A 13,111-nucleotide genomic window follows, 5' to 3' on the forward strand; every position below is an offset into this window, starting at 1 on the left:
AGGACGTGTGTGTGAGCTCAGCTTACACCGTTCACTAAACAATGAAGCAGAACAGTCAAATATATACACACACACACTGAGACTCAGACCTAAAGCGCGCGCAGCCGCACACACACCTTTCACTCAGACAGATCGCAACGCCAGTTTTGCGGATTATTGGGTTTGAATGGTAAAAGATCTGTACAAATGCACGTCCTGGCGAGTATTCTGGTAAACGCAGTCGGATATGTCTTTAGTGAACATATACAGAGTTGAATGAGAAATCGGGTGTTACAATGAATTTGGTCCGTGCAGCTCTTAAAGGGCCGGACCTCATATTCTGTGTGAAGCAGGGCAGGAACATGCCGGCCGAGGGAGTTTTTAGGGTTTTTTAACCCTGAAACAATGATAAAACAATGAATAGTTAGTTCTGTCATATTATTAAATTACTTTTACTGTTTTTTGCTTTGGTATCGATTCAGTAACTTATCGGTATTGAGGTATTTTAGTCTGGTATCGTATCGAAGTCATCATTTTGGTATCGTAACAACACTATAATTCTATATAAAAAGTATTTGCTGATATTCTCTTTTTTTGTTATGTTGGTTTACAAATTCGTACCTTTTTACATTTTTACTCTTTTAGTTTTACATTTTATCAAGGGCTTGTTTACATTTATACTTTTTTATAGTACACTACTGAAGGCCAACGGTGCAAGTTAAATTAAATGTTTTTAAGTAAACTTGTTGAAAATTATTGTGATAAATTAGTCGATAGATTAACCGATAAAAAAATAGTTGTTAAGGGCAGCCCTAGTCTTTACCTCACAGCCGGTGGGAAAGAATCGGGATAGGACTTTGGCCCGAAATCATGTTGATGTGATTATTAGCGTTACTGTAGTGAAGCAGAGCAGGAGCGATGTTGTGGAGCTGAGGAACCGCTGGAGCAATTGCTAATAAGATGAACGCAACACACGCCTCGCGAGTAGCGGGACTTTTATTATGACACAGTCGCTGGCGCCACTTCCTCTCCTCCGCTCATGAGTGTGAGGTAACGCAGCTCTGATGATCATATTAGACTCATCTGAGTGTGTTGATGATGTGATGACGTTACTCTGTGTGTTCTCTCAGCGGCTGCTATGACACTTGTTCTCACTGCAGTGAGAGTAAAGCGTTTCTGCAAAATAAAACCAGAAACCGAGGGGAACGCAGATATGATGTCATCGACAGGCCGCGCCCTCACACGTCCCGGTTCCTCGGATAGAATAGCGGTGGTTTTTGGATATTTGACTGAAAAAATGTTACATAGTGCAGCTTTAAGGAAGTTCAATTTGGCAGGTGTCTTTTCAGATACAAGCTCTGTTTCAAAACCTAGTACAACTAATAAAACACAACATTTTACATTTATGCATTTTTACCCAAAGCGATTTCCATTGCATATCCAGTATCTAGCATTGTATCGGTTCATGCATTCCTTGGGAATCAAACCCATGAGCTAGGAAAAATTACACAGGACACATAAATATTAGGTGAAATTGTAGGGTTTTTTTTTAAATTGATTCTTTTGTCATCACTAATATGTCGCTTAAAGGGATAGTTCACCCAAAAACGAAATGTTTATGTTTATCTGCTTACCCCGAGGGCATCCAAGATGTCGGTGTCTTTGTTTCTTCAGTAGAACACAAATGAAGATTTTTAACTCAACCGTTGCAGTGTGATAGTCGTATAATGATGTCAATGGGGATATTTTAGAGTATGAGAGCAATGAGAGTAAAAACACAGACATACGAATCCTCATTAAACCATGCGGCTCGTGACGACACATTGATGTCTTAAGACACGAAACGATCGGTTTCTGCGAGAAACCCAACAGTATTTATGTTATTTTTTTACCTCTTATCAGAAGAATGTCATCTAGTTTTCCCAGCGCCATAACTTCCGGTGAATAAGGTCAAAATACTGGCGCGATCAAAGATAAATAAACATAGATGCCTCATGCGACCGATCTGCGCAGGCACTAATGAGGAATCTATGTATATATCTATGATCGCGCCGGTATTTTGCAGGTATTTTGATCTTATTCGCCGGAAGTGATGGTGCGGGGACGGCTAATGCTGAGCCATAGAAAAAAATGAAATACATTTTTAAATATGGATATTTTTCTTCGCATCACACAAACGCATCGATTCGCTTCAGAAGGCCTTTATTAACACCCCAGAGCCGCGTGGAGCAGTTATTTGACGGACAGATGCTTATGGACTTCAAAAACCGAGCCATTATAATGCCATTATAAACATTTTAATATAACTCAGATTGTATTCGTCTGATAGAAGAATGTCATACACACCTCAGATGACTTGAGGCTGAGTAAATCATGGGCTAATTTGCATTTTTGGGTGAACTATCCCTTTAATCTTTTGTTACTAGTGATGCATTATGGGATTACCTTGTCATCAAAGTATACTGTACATGCAATAATAGGCAAAAGAAGGCATCTTACACAGCATATGATGCCCTATGTAGGTAGAGTTTGGGAGGGGGAAAATCGATTCATCATGAAGCGTAGTAATTCTGACACAACTCACAAAAATACAGAACTGATTCTGCGTTCAATTCAAATAGCAGCTGAGCATGTGCCAGGAACAAAAAAATACATGCTAGCAAAATCATCAATTGTGAATAGGCAGCTCACTGGGTTTTGAAACAGAGCCACAATGTGTCTTCTTCTCGGTTTAGTAAAATGTATATGCCAATAAGAGTAAATCTGTCCTGTACTTACGCCCATCGCTGCATTAACCGCAGTGTCGCTGCCCAGACTGAACTCAGTTCCTGGAACATTGTTGCTGATGGTGGCAGGGATGATGCACATGGGAATACATAATTCATCATATCGCCCCCTCGCTTCAACCAGCTCCAGTACGCCCTCATACGCCTGGACACCACACAAAGTACAGTCATCTCTTTTAAATATCTTATTTTGTGTTTCATGGAGGTTAAAACAGATTGGAATACAGAACATTTCTTTTTCAGAGTATTTAAATGACTTTTGAATATCGGTTCACGTGGTCGGTTACATGACATAAAAAATATAATACAGTAAACATAAAGCTGCTTAATTTATATTTTTAATGTATATAATTGTAGATAATACATTGTATTGCATATATAATGGCCCATTTCAAATGTATTTGTGCTTTTTTTCCCTTCTTTCTTCTTTTTGTTCTTAGCAGTGATGAAATATTGTTCTTTTAAATACAGTTATAATTTTTTTTTTTTAAATTGCATTTCAGTAATAAAAGTGTACATCTTCAAAATGCATGCAAATTGTAGTGAAGTGCAACAGTTAGTGTACGGTGCTCTGCAGGGGTCATGTATATACATGAAAATAAGAAATATTTATAAAAAAAATATGAAAATATTCAAAAAGAGCAATCGTACTACAAAAAAAGTTATGGTTGTTGTAACAACAACGCAAGCTCTTTGAAGAACAATCACACAGAATAAGTGGCAAGTTTCTGTACCTCAAAACCACCGACGATAAACAGTGACTGGATGTTGAACTTGCTGAGATTTTCCACTAGATTCTCCATGCAGCTGCTCGGCAGGGTTCTGGAAAACATTGAGGATCACAAAACTGGGATTCAATTAAAGAGACAGTGAAAAAACACGGTAACACTTTATTTTACCGTGTCCTTATTACTGTCTGTAGTAATTAACTCTAAATTATGCAAATAACTAGGGATGGGCAACAGTGATCGAGTACTCGAACGTGACAGCGACGATCGATCATGAAAACGATGATCTCCCTGACTTTAAAAAAATATATTTGTCTCTTTTTCTGATTGGTATTTGCGGCATTTTTAGCTGAGGTTTGATTGGTTAGCGTTAGACAGCACGCCTTCCAGACCGACGAAATAAAGTGAAACTGAAGCGCAGGGTTAGGGTTAGGGAAACACTGTGGTCATGAAATACAGTGCAAGATGTACAGCGCTAATCTGTCATATTCATCGCATTATAATGAAAACAAGATTGTAATAGAATGTTGTAAATAATCTGTGCTTTAGTTCCCCGTGTATCAGCTGTTAAAGGAAATCCACAAGCGCGGTGAAGTTCATGTGCGCGTCCGCGTCCTTTTCTGCCGATGCAAGTTGTAAGATTGTAGTAAGAACTTTTATGTTGTCTATATCTGATTAATCTCATATGGACACGTTTGGTTGAGTTTAATAACCGGCTAGTAAAGTGCTGCCGTTACCAACTGGTGTTCATTCTCTTCAGTTTCAGCTCAAATGCAATGCCCGACATTATCGACTCTGGGTTATTTGAGACGGTTATATTATTTTTAGATAGGCTATTTCTCTTTTAAAAGCATTGATGATATTAATGCAGCAACGTTATTTTATTCTCATATTTTTTAAAGCAGCACTAGGTAGGTTTTGCTCTCGGGCTCCCCCTACAGTTGGGAAACAGTATTGTCCTCTACTACTGTCGTAAACTCTGTCATCCTTCATCAGTGGATGCATCGCACGTACATTTGTTGATATGAGAACTATGACGGCGCATTCACACGGGGCGTCGGCGTCAATGCTTCTCGGCCCGTGTGAAGGAGTTCTGCTTGCATCGCGTGTGAAATGTCTTCATCCCAGGTACAGTGGCATATGTTTCAGCATGTCATATGAATATCATTTCATGGGTTTTATTTTTTTTCAAACGCCAAATGATCGCGATGCTCACGTTTACAAGCCAGCGTCATTATAGTAGCCTAGTCTATTGGTTCCCGTTTTACGGAATCTATATGATACTTCAATTCAGTGTTTGAGTGGTAGGTAATAACCATATATCGTCAATATTATAATATCAAGCTACCATAGATTAATCTGCAAATTTGAAAAATCGATTTGCATTATAGCTTGAGGCAAGACAAATAAACAAATAATCACAGACATGTTAGGTATCCTAAAATATGATTTTTTTATCAAACACCCCTCCTCCTCCTTCAGCTCACGCCGACGAGCAAACGCTGACCCAATGTTGATCCTCATCCTGGCTTTAATCCCATCACTTTCTCGTTTCCTCTTTTTGCTTTCCTCCGACAAAACCTTTGCTTTCTTATTTTTCTGTGCTGCTTCGGCCATGACTATAAAATCCAGCAAACAAATGATAGTTGGGCTCGCACGTACGAATTTAAGGAAGTGGGGGTGGTGGAAGTGACGTATATGCCGTAAAGCAGACGAATTTTGTAGTTCTTTTTTTCCCTCAGGTTACTACCCGAAACCCGAAGTTTAAAAGTACGATTAAAAACGATACAGACCCCGTCAGGCTATGGCAGACGTGTCAGTCAACCTACTGTAAGTCGATGTATCATCACAAGAGTCTTGAAAATATATTATGAAGGTTGAAAAGTTACCTAGTGCTGCTTTAACAGTAGACCTAAGTTTTATTTAAAGTTGTTTCTCATTATGCCTTTGAAAACGCGCAGTGATGTCTGTAATCACTTTGATCAGGAAAAATAAAATTAAGTGCAAGATGTGCAGAGCCAATCGGTCATGTACATAACATTATAATGAGAACACAATTGTAATAGTGTTGTAAATTATCTGTGCTTTAGTTGCCCGTGTATCGGCGTTGTTTGTTAAGGGAAGAGCGCATTCAAAATGTGTAAAAACTAGCACGGCCAAGTTCACGTGCGCATTCGCGTCCTTTTGTGCTGATGCAAGTATGCACACTGATTAATCTAATATAGGATGCGTTTGATTGAGTTTATTAACCTGCTAGCGAAGCTAAATAGGGTGCTGTTTATTTACAGTTTCTGTTCAATTACAATGATATGATTGATTGGGTTATTTGAGACGTTTTTATTTTTAAAAAACATCTAAAAACAAAATTACCATTTATGCTTCATAATCTAGCAGTTATTTTTTCCAGTCATATGTTCATGTTTTCATAGACATGTGATGTTTGTATTTGTCAACATTAATTTTCGTAACACTCTTAAAATAGTTTCATATCTCCATGATGGAGACGCCACGCCCCCCACACAAGCCCCGCCCCTAATTACTTGAATACTCGTTTTTGAGACCTATCGATGATCGAAATGAGAAACTGACAAAAATTCCCATCCCTACAACTAACCCTAACCCAACCCTATAGTAAGTACATTATTATTACTCATTACATAAACGTATAAACCGTAAAATAACACAAAACCATGTGACAAACCGTTTAGTTCCCAGCAGAGAGCCGCCCTGACCCGTCCAACCGGCCACCTGATGCCACAACACTTCATTTATCTAAAAAAACAGAAAACATTGGATTACATGTTACGATGAGCGTCCATCAATGAGCTTCGTTCGGGTTTCGGGAGAGGCGCTGGCGTTGTGTTTTTCATCAACAATGTCACTAAAGAATGTCACTGTGTGTGTGTGTTTGTTCCCGGTCATGAGTGGAAGTGAAGTCAAACTGCATCAAATGTGTGTGTTTTGTTGGCAATCGGCACGCAAGTGCATATAATGTGAACAACACCAACGTTTAGTGAACCCAGAGTTATCCAGAGATAATGCCATGATGTGTGTGTGAGTGTGTGTGTATGTGTGTGTCTCTTTAGCTCCGCCCACTGCACTGAGTGCATGCCTCCACGAGATAAGTTTGGTCTCATTTTAAAGAAGACAGTCAGCAGATTATGGCTCAAGTGGAATAACTTCAAAGTATGAAAAGATTATGAAAGTTTAAATTTAATGTAAACCAAATGTACTGTACTAAATATGTTACAAAATAGTTTGTACTCTTAAATTACTATCAAATCAAAGCCAAATGTTTCAAATTTGAAGTTGATATCACAACAATTTAAGTTCCCATGAGATTTTGTTTAGGCGCTGTACCACAAATAGCCACCAGGTGTCATTGAAATTCCTTTGATTTTTTTATGCAATCTCCTGTAACAAATGTATATATTTTTGTCCAAATATCACAAAACAGTTGGCAGATATAGAACCGTAAGACCTTTCTGACGATATGTGCTTTGTCAAGATTAGAAAAAGGTTTTATTATAAAGTTTTCAAAATAAATGTTGTAATATGAAACATGACGACGCCCACTAGGGGAGGAGCCGCTAGAAGAATTTAGAGTACCGTTTCTACGGTAACGCAAAATCCGCTTTCAAAACAGGATGAATCTTGAGTTCGTAATCTTTCAAATGATATATAGTTAGTCAACATTAGATCAAGATAAATATAGGATATAATTGTTTTAAACATGCAGTGGCAAATGGGCCCACCGGTGGGCCAGGGACAGTTAACAGGTTAAAGGAATCATCCAAACACATGGTTATTTACCGCTCCACTGGCCAGACCCTCAAATCCATCGCTGACCATGTAAACCTTGTGTCCTGTGGCCAGACCGACCCTCACCGCCGACCTCACCGCAGCGTTCATGCCGGCCGCTGGAGCGCCCACGTTCAGGATGGCCATGGAGTAGTTGCTCTGAGGAGAGATTAATAACATCAAACCTAGGATATACACACGACATCTAACCAGCCCTTCACTGAGAACCATTTTATTATTACAATAATGCAATACTTATTACATTATGTGTAGTTTTTACCATGGGCGTCGGAAGCAAAAAAAATGTGGGTGGGTCCTCAGAAATTTTTTACTGGAGTAGATGCCAATTACATTAAGTACAAATATACCGCTTTACTTGGTAAACGTATAGGTTGGAAAGACAAAATTACGTAAATCAATCTCCATTTCATTGAGAGCGACAGTAGTGTAGGGGTAAGACGCACGGCATCTAGTTTTGACACAAATCGACCCGCGGTTCGAGTCCGGCTTTCACCGAAATCAATCTTCTCCGTTTTCCCATCACATATCAAATCGGAAAGGCGTTTATTTTCAATACAAATTAAGAAAATATTAGAAAAGTGGAAATAAAGCGTCTAATATGTGTTTAATAATAAGTGTTTATCGATTAGGGTTAGGTAAACAGACATGTGCTGAATGTTAGAGACGATAAAAGTGAGTGGGTCCAATATCATTGATCGTAAAAAGTGGGTGGGTCTTGTCCCACACACATACAATGGTTCCGACGCCCATGGTTTTTACATAATGAGTTGCTACAAGGAGACAAGGGCTGTGTTCGAAATTGCCCCCTATACCCTTAAATAGGGCACTATTTGAGTGAACATCCATTTGTAGTGGTGTCCGAAACAATAGTGTACGTTTTTGAGTGCACTCATTCAATCCCACCATGCACAGCAATGACGAGTGTACAGTAGATGTACGCGCTGGAGAATATGCTTGTTCGATGCCCGATCGGCGTATGACAGCAAAGTCCCGCGAGAGCATTTCGAGAGCAAACGAGAAACAACTCCTTATGCTTTTGAATCGCTCTCTCACTCAACCTGACGGTGTACTCTCCACGCACTGAGAGAGCCGCGCCCTGAATGAATTAACTTACCGCTGTCCGATTCGCCCTATGTACCATTACTCCATTACTCCACTACTCCAAAAACGAGCCAACAAGCTTAAAGGGTTAGTTCACCCAAAAATGAAAATTCTGTCATTAATTCCTCACCCTCATGTCGTTCGACACCCGTCAGACCTCCGTTCATATTCGGAACACAAATGAAGATATTTTAGTGTAAAGCTGATGCTGAGAAAGGCTTCAGACAGGCCTCCATTGGCATTCAGTACATTTACACTCCCAAGACCCTAAAGGCACTTAAAACGTCATTACAAAGTCCATCTCACCACAGTGACTCTACAATAATCTTACGATGCGACGACAATATTTTTTTTGCGCAAAAAAAAATCAAAATAACACCTTTATCCAACATGTTACTGCCTGCCGTGTGTGCCTCCACGACGCATGCGCGAGAATATGACGCAGATCCGGAATTAATGACAGAATTTTCATTTTTGGGTGAAATAACCCTTTAAAGTTAACCCTATAACTCTTTACTTGTGTGCCACTGAACTTACTTGGAAAGGGGAATAATAAAGTAACTAATAAGCATTTAATTAAAAAAATTATAATAATATTTGTATATAGTATAATATATATATATAGTATAGTAGGCCTATATATTTCATACTTTATAGTAGGCTACTATTTATATTATGGGCGTCAGAAGCAAAAAAAATTTGGTGGGTCCTTTAACAGAAACATTTTACTGGAGTAGATGCAATTTACAAAAAATATATTTAAATATATCGGCTTGTTTAAACGTCTGGTTGAGGAAGACACACCTACGGAATACACAATCTTCATCAGCAGCGATAGTGTAGGGGTAAGACGCATGGCATTAAAGGTCCCATGGCATGAAATTTTCATTTTATGAGGTTTTTCAACATTAATATGAGTTCCCCTAGCCTGAATATTGTCCCCAAGTGGATAGAAATGTTGATCGGTGTAAACCCGAGTTCTGGCTGTCTTTCTCTGCCTTTGAGAAAATGACAGGCCAGACGAGCCAATCCTGAAGTCTCCTGGTTTGACGTCCAAGCAGGAACGGTTTCCTCCCTTTCCTCCGCCCAGAGAATCTGGCACACCCATGCAAACACTCGAGATCATTAACGTTACTTGTGAACGAGTGAACACTGGCAGTTTCTCAGTGTTTGGATGTACAAATGAAAACAGAAGTCTTTTTTCAGTTCCTTCTGATCTGTGATCAGTGATTTCTGATGTGTAGCTAATTATTTATTATTCGTGCACACGCAGCTCTCTCTCTCCCGACAGAACGGTGTTTTCTATCTTGTGAGTCAGTGTTTTTGTACGTCCTCGTCGCGTCTATCGGTTCTACAATGTGCATACAGTCGTTTCTGCTCAACATCAGCAGACTCACATCTCTTTAGAGATAAACTTCACACACGCCGAGGCTCGGGCTGCACTGGCCGGTCAGCCTTCAACATCCCCGACCCCCAGTACTGCATCTGGCCCACAGCGGAGGCACCAAACGCGGCGCGAGATTAAGCAGAAGGAGGGTAAGCGTGAGGGTATCCGGCTAGGCTAGCCAGCTCCCCACAATAAACTGGATTACATTCGATTACTGCTGTTGTGTCTTTGTTTGCGCTGTGTACTCAATGCGCGTCACTGACGCTTTTCATATGATAGGAACATATCTAAAAATAATGCTATTATCAACACTTACTCGTAACTCGTTCATCTCGACAGCTGTAATGGTACTTTGCATGTGTTACAAAGTTGGTAATAATGATGAAGACGGACTCGGCGTGACTGGGACTCGTGTTTATTCAGAACTCTCAGAAACAAACACAATAAACTCACGCTGACTGACAGCACTCTCATAACTCAGTAGTTACTATAAATAACTTTGTCAGCAATCGCTGAGCTCAGTCTCTGATACATTAGTGATGTCCGGTTCGCGAACAATCTTTCTTTTGAACCGGTTCTTTTTAGTGAACCGAATCAGTTCACCAAATCGGACTGAATCGTTCTAAACGGTTCGCGTCTCCAGTCAGCGCTGATCCATAATTTACTAAAGTTACTAACTTTCTGACATGAGTGACAGTCCCTCCGACTAGAAATAGACTAATAACCTGAAGTATATGCTGTAACTACAACAGTTCAGACATGCTGAGAACTGATGTGAAGTGAACTCAGGTCCATCCGTCTCTCTGGCAGCAGCTCGTGCCTCGTAGACCTCGTTAAACCACGCCCCCTCCGCTCATTTCAAATGCAAAGATGTCAGCCAATCACAACACTGGGCGTTTTTACTGAAGTCTCAAAGCAGACACGCCTCTTGAAACAGGGCATTCAGCCACAGGGCAAACATCAGTATTGAAAAAATGCCTTTTATTTCTAAATTATGACATTTTATGATGTAAAAATCATACTAACAATATAAGTACACCTCAGGAAACATTATAAAATAATAGAAAAGTGCCATGCCATGGGACCTTTAAAATTTGACGCAAACTGATCAGAGGTTCGAATCCGCCTTTTGCCAAACTCGCACTGATCCTTTTCCCATCACATATCAGATCGGAAAGGCATTTATTTTCAATGAATATGAAGAAAATATTAGAAAAGTGAAAATAAAGCTTCTAACGCGTTTAATCAGTGTTTATTAGGGTATGTAAACAGACATGTGCTCAATTAGAGACGATATAAGTGAGTGGGTCCAATATCATTGGTCTTAAAAAGTGTGTGGGTCGATGCCATCTCCTGGCGAAACGCGGGAATTCATTCAATGCACGGCGCGACTCTCACAGTGCATTATGGGTATTCTCTAGCCGTCGAGCATACATCGGTTGCAAACTCGTTATTGTGGTGCATTGTGGGATTGAATGAGTGCACTTAATAACGTCCACTATGGTTTCGGACACCACTAAATGGCTGTTCCCTCAAATAATGCCCACAGCTGAATCAATCATCCATCCATCTTCCGAACCACACTGGTCCAGCCCAATATCATGCATACAGGTATAAATGATCCTTTTTAAGATGATTATTATATTGTTTGATTAAGGTTACATGCTAGTTTCCGTGGCAGAGTTCAGGATAAATCTTTTCATTATTACTGGAGCTGCCAAAAAGAGAGCACAAACTGCAAAAACGACAGCCTTTCCGGCGCACTTAGTGTCCGAAATCACTTACTCGTTTTCGAAGTGGACTTATCAGTGGACTAATGTAGGGAATAGTGAGTGAGGGTATTAGGGGGCGATTTCGAACACAGCCAAGGATTTTATGACCCATATGCCCTGATAGCTACAGTAATTGTCTTGAATGTAAAGGTTGTGTATAATGCAGTAAAACCAGGGCTAGTGCTGATGTGTTACCTGGTCTGTAGCAGGTTTCTGATAGGCCAGCAGTTTATAAATGTTCCAGTTGTTCTCAAAACTCCTGTAAACGGTATCATGTGATTGATTAGTACTCACACAGGTGTGGAAAACAATCAGCTCACACTTTGACCTCACAGATGATAATGAACTTTGACATGACGCTTCTCACCTGCCCCTTAACTGGATGGCTTCCTCAAACCGCTTCTCATTCATGGCCCTCTGAACCTCTTTAGTCTTTCAGAAAAAAAGGAACATTATTCTGGGCTATTTTGCTTCCATAACATCCAAAATACACATTTAAATCTTTATTTTATTACACTTTATTTGTGTCAATAAATTTAAAGGAACACGCCGACTTTTTGGGACTTTGGCTTATTCCCCGTATCCCCCAGAGTTAGATAAGTCCATACATACCATTCTCATCTCCGTGCCATAACTCTGTCTGACACACTCACTGCTAGCCTAGCTTAGCACAAAGACTGGCGGTAAATGGCTCCAGCTAGCCGACTGCTCAATCGCCATTCATGTACTGTATGAAAAATAGCCAGCTACTATTCACGCCGGTATGTTGACGGAAATTGTGCGATTCATGTGTTGTGTGATATCTCTGCGCCTAAGTACCAGTGCTTCGCCTGTGCTTCCCCATAATATAGTCCCAAGTCAATATCTGCCTAGGAAATCGCCTAGTCTTAATCTGCATTGCTGTTTGTACTCGTTGTAAATACGCAGGCCACAAGAAGTAATTAGGTGTTTTTTTTGGATCACTTTTACTCGGGACATGCTACCTGGCAACAAAGGATTCCATTCATTATGCTAAGCTAAGCTAGCGGCGACCCTCCCAAACTAAAACAATGCATGCACTGAGACAACAATGCATTTGCCCACATATCTAAATGTAGGAAAGAAGTTGAATAAGCCCTATTTCTAAAAACGGTGGAGTGTTCCTTTAACATACAGCGAAATACACAAAAATACTCATTACAGATGACAGTAAACAAGAACATACACACCTTTTCGGGGGGGGCTTAACAAACTGCAAACTTTAAATCTGCCTAACCACTCCGATGAACCGCGAGCTCTCACTATCTTTACGTAGACTACAACATCCGTCAAAATAAAAGTCCCTTCTTATTAAGACAGATAATGCAGACCTTAAACCTATTTAAACACACAGAAATGTCAAAAATGTACACAAAAAAAATTCTAAGATAAATCACAATGAAGTCTGTTACACGTTGGTTATGTTGATGGAAGTTCGCCTATTTTCAGGCGCTGTGTAATATCATTGCGCCGATGCACTCATGGGACGGCTCAAAGTTCCTTGATCATTACACAGGA

General features: G+C 40.0%; 1 protein-coding gene across 2 annotated transcripts in view; it reads right to left on the bottom strand.

Moving 5' to 3' along the window:
• The window catches only part of pfkla (phosphofructokinase, liver a), a 53,953-nt gene that overhangs the window by 13,609 nt on the left and 27,233 nt on the right, over positions 1-13,111 (bottom strand). For both annotated transcript variants that reach the window (XM_079822433.1, XM_079822434.1), the window contains exons 11-16: positions 11,943-12,007; positions 11,771-11,834; positions 7,307-7,453; positions 6,195-6,265; positions 3,500-3,587; positions 2,758-2,910 (exon numbers count right to left, since the gene is read on the bottom strand). In XM_079822433.1, coding sequence (XP_079678559.1) covers positions 2,758-2,910; positions 3,500-3,587; positions 6,195-6,265; positions 7,307-7,453; positions 11,771-11,834; positions 11,943-12,007 — 588 coding nt within the window. The remainder of the gene's footprint in view (positions 1-2,757; positions 2,911-3,499; positions 3,588-6,194; positions 6,266-7,306; positions 7,454-11,770; positions 11,835-11,942; positions 12,008-13,111) is intronic.

Source organism: Gobio gobio (assembly GCF_949357685.1).
Source record: "Gobio gobio genome assembly, chromosome: 7".
NCBI classification, from domain to species: domain Eukaryota; kingdom Metazoa; phylum Chordata; class Actinopteri; order Cypriniformes; family Gobionidae; genus Gobio; species Gobio gobio.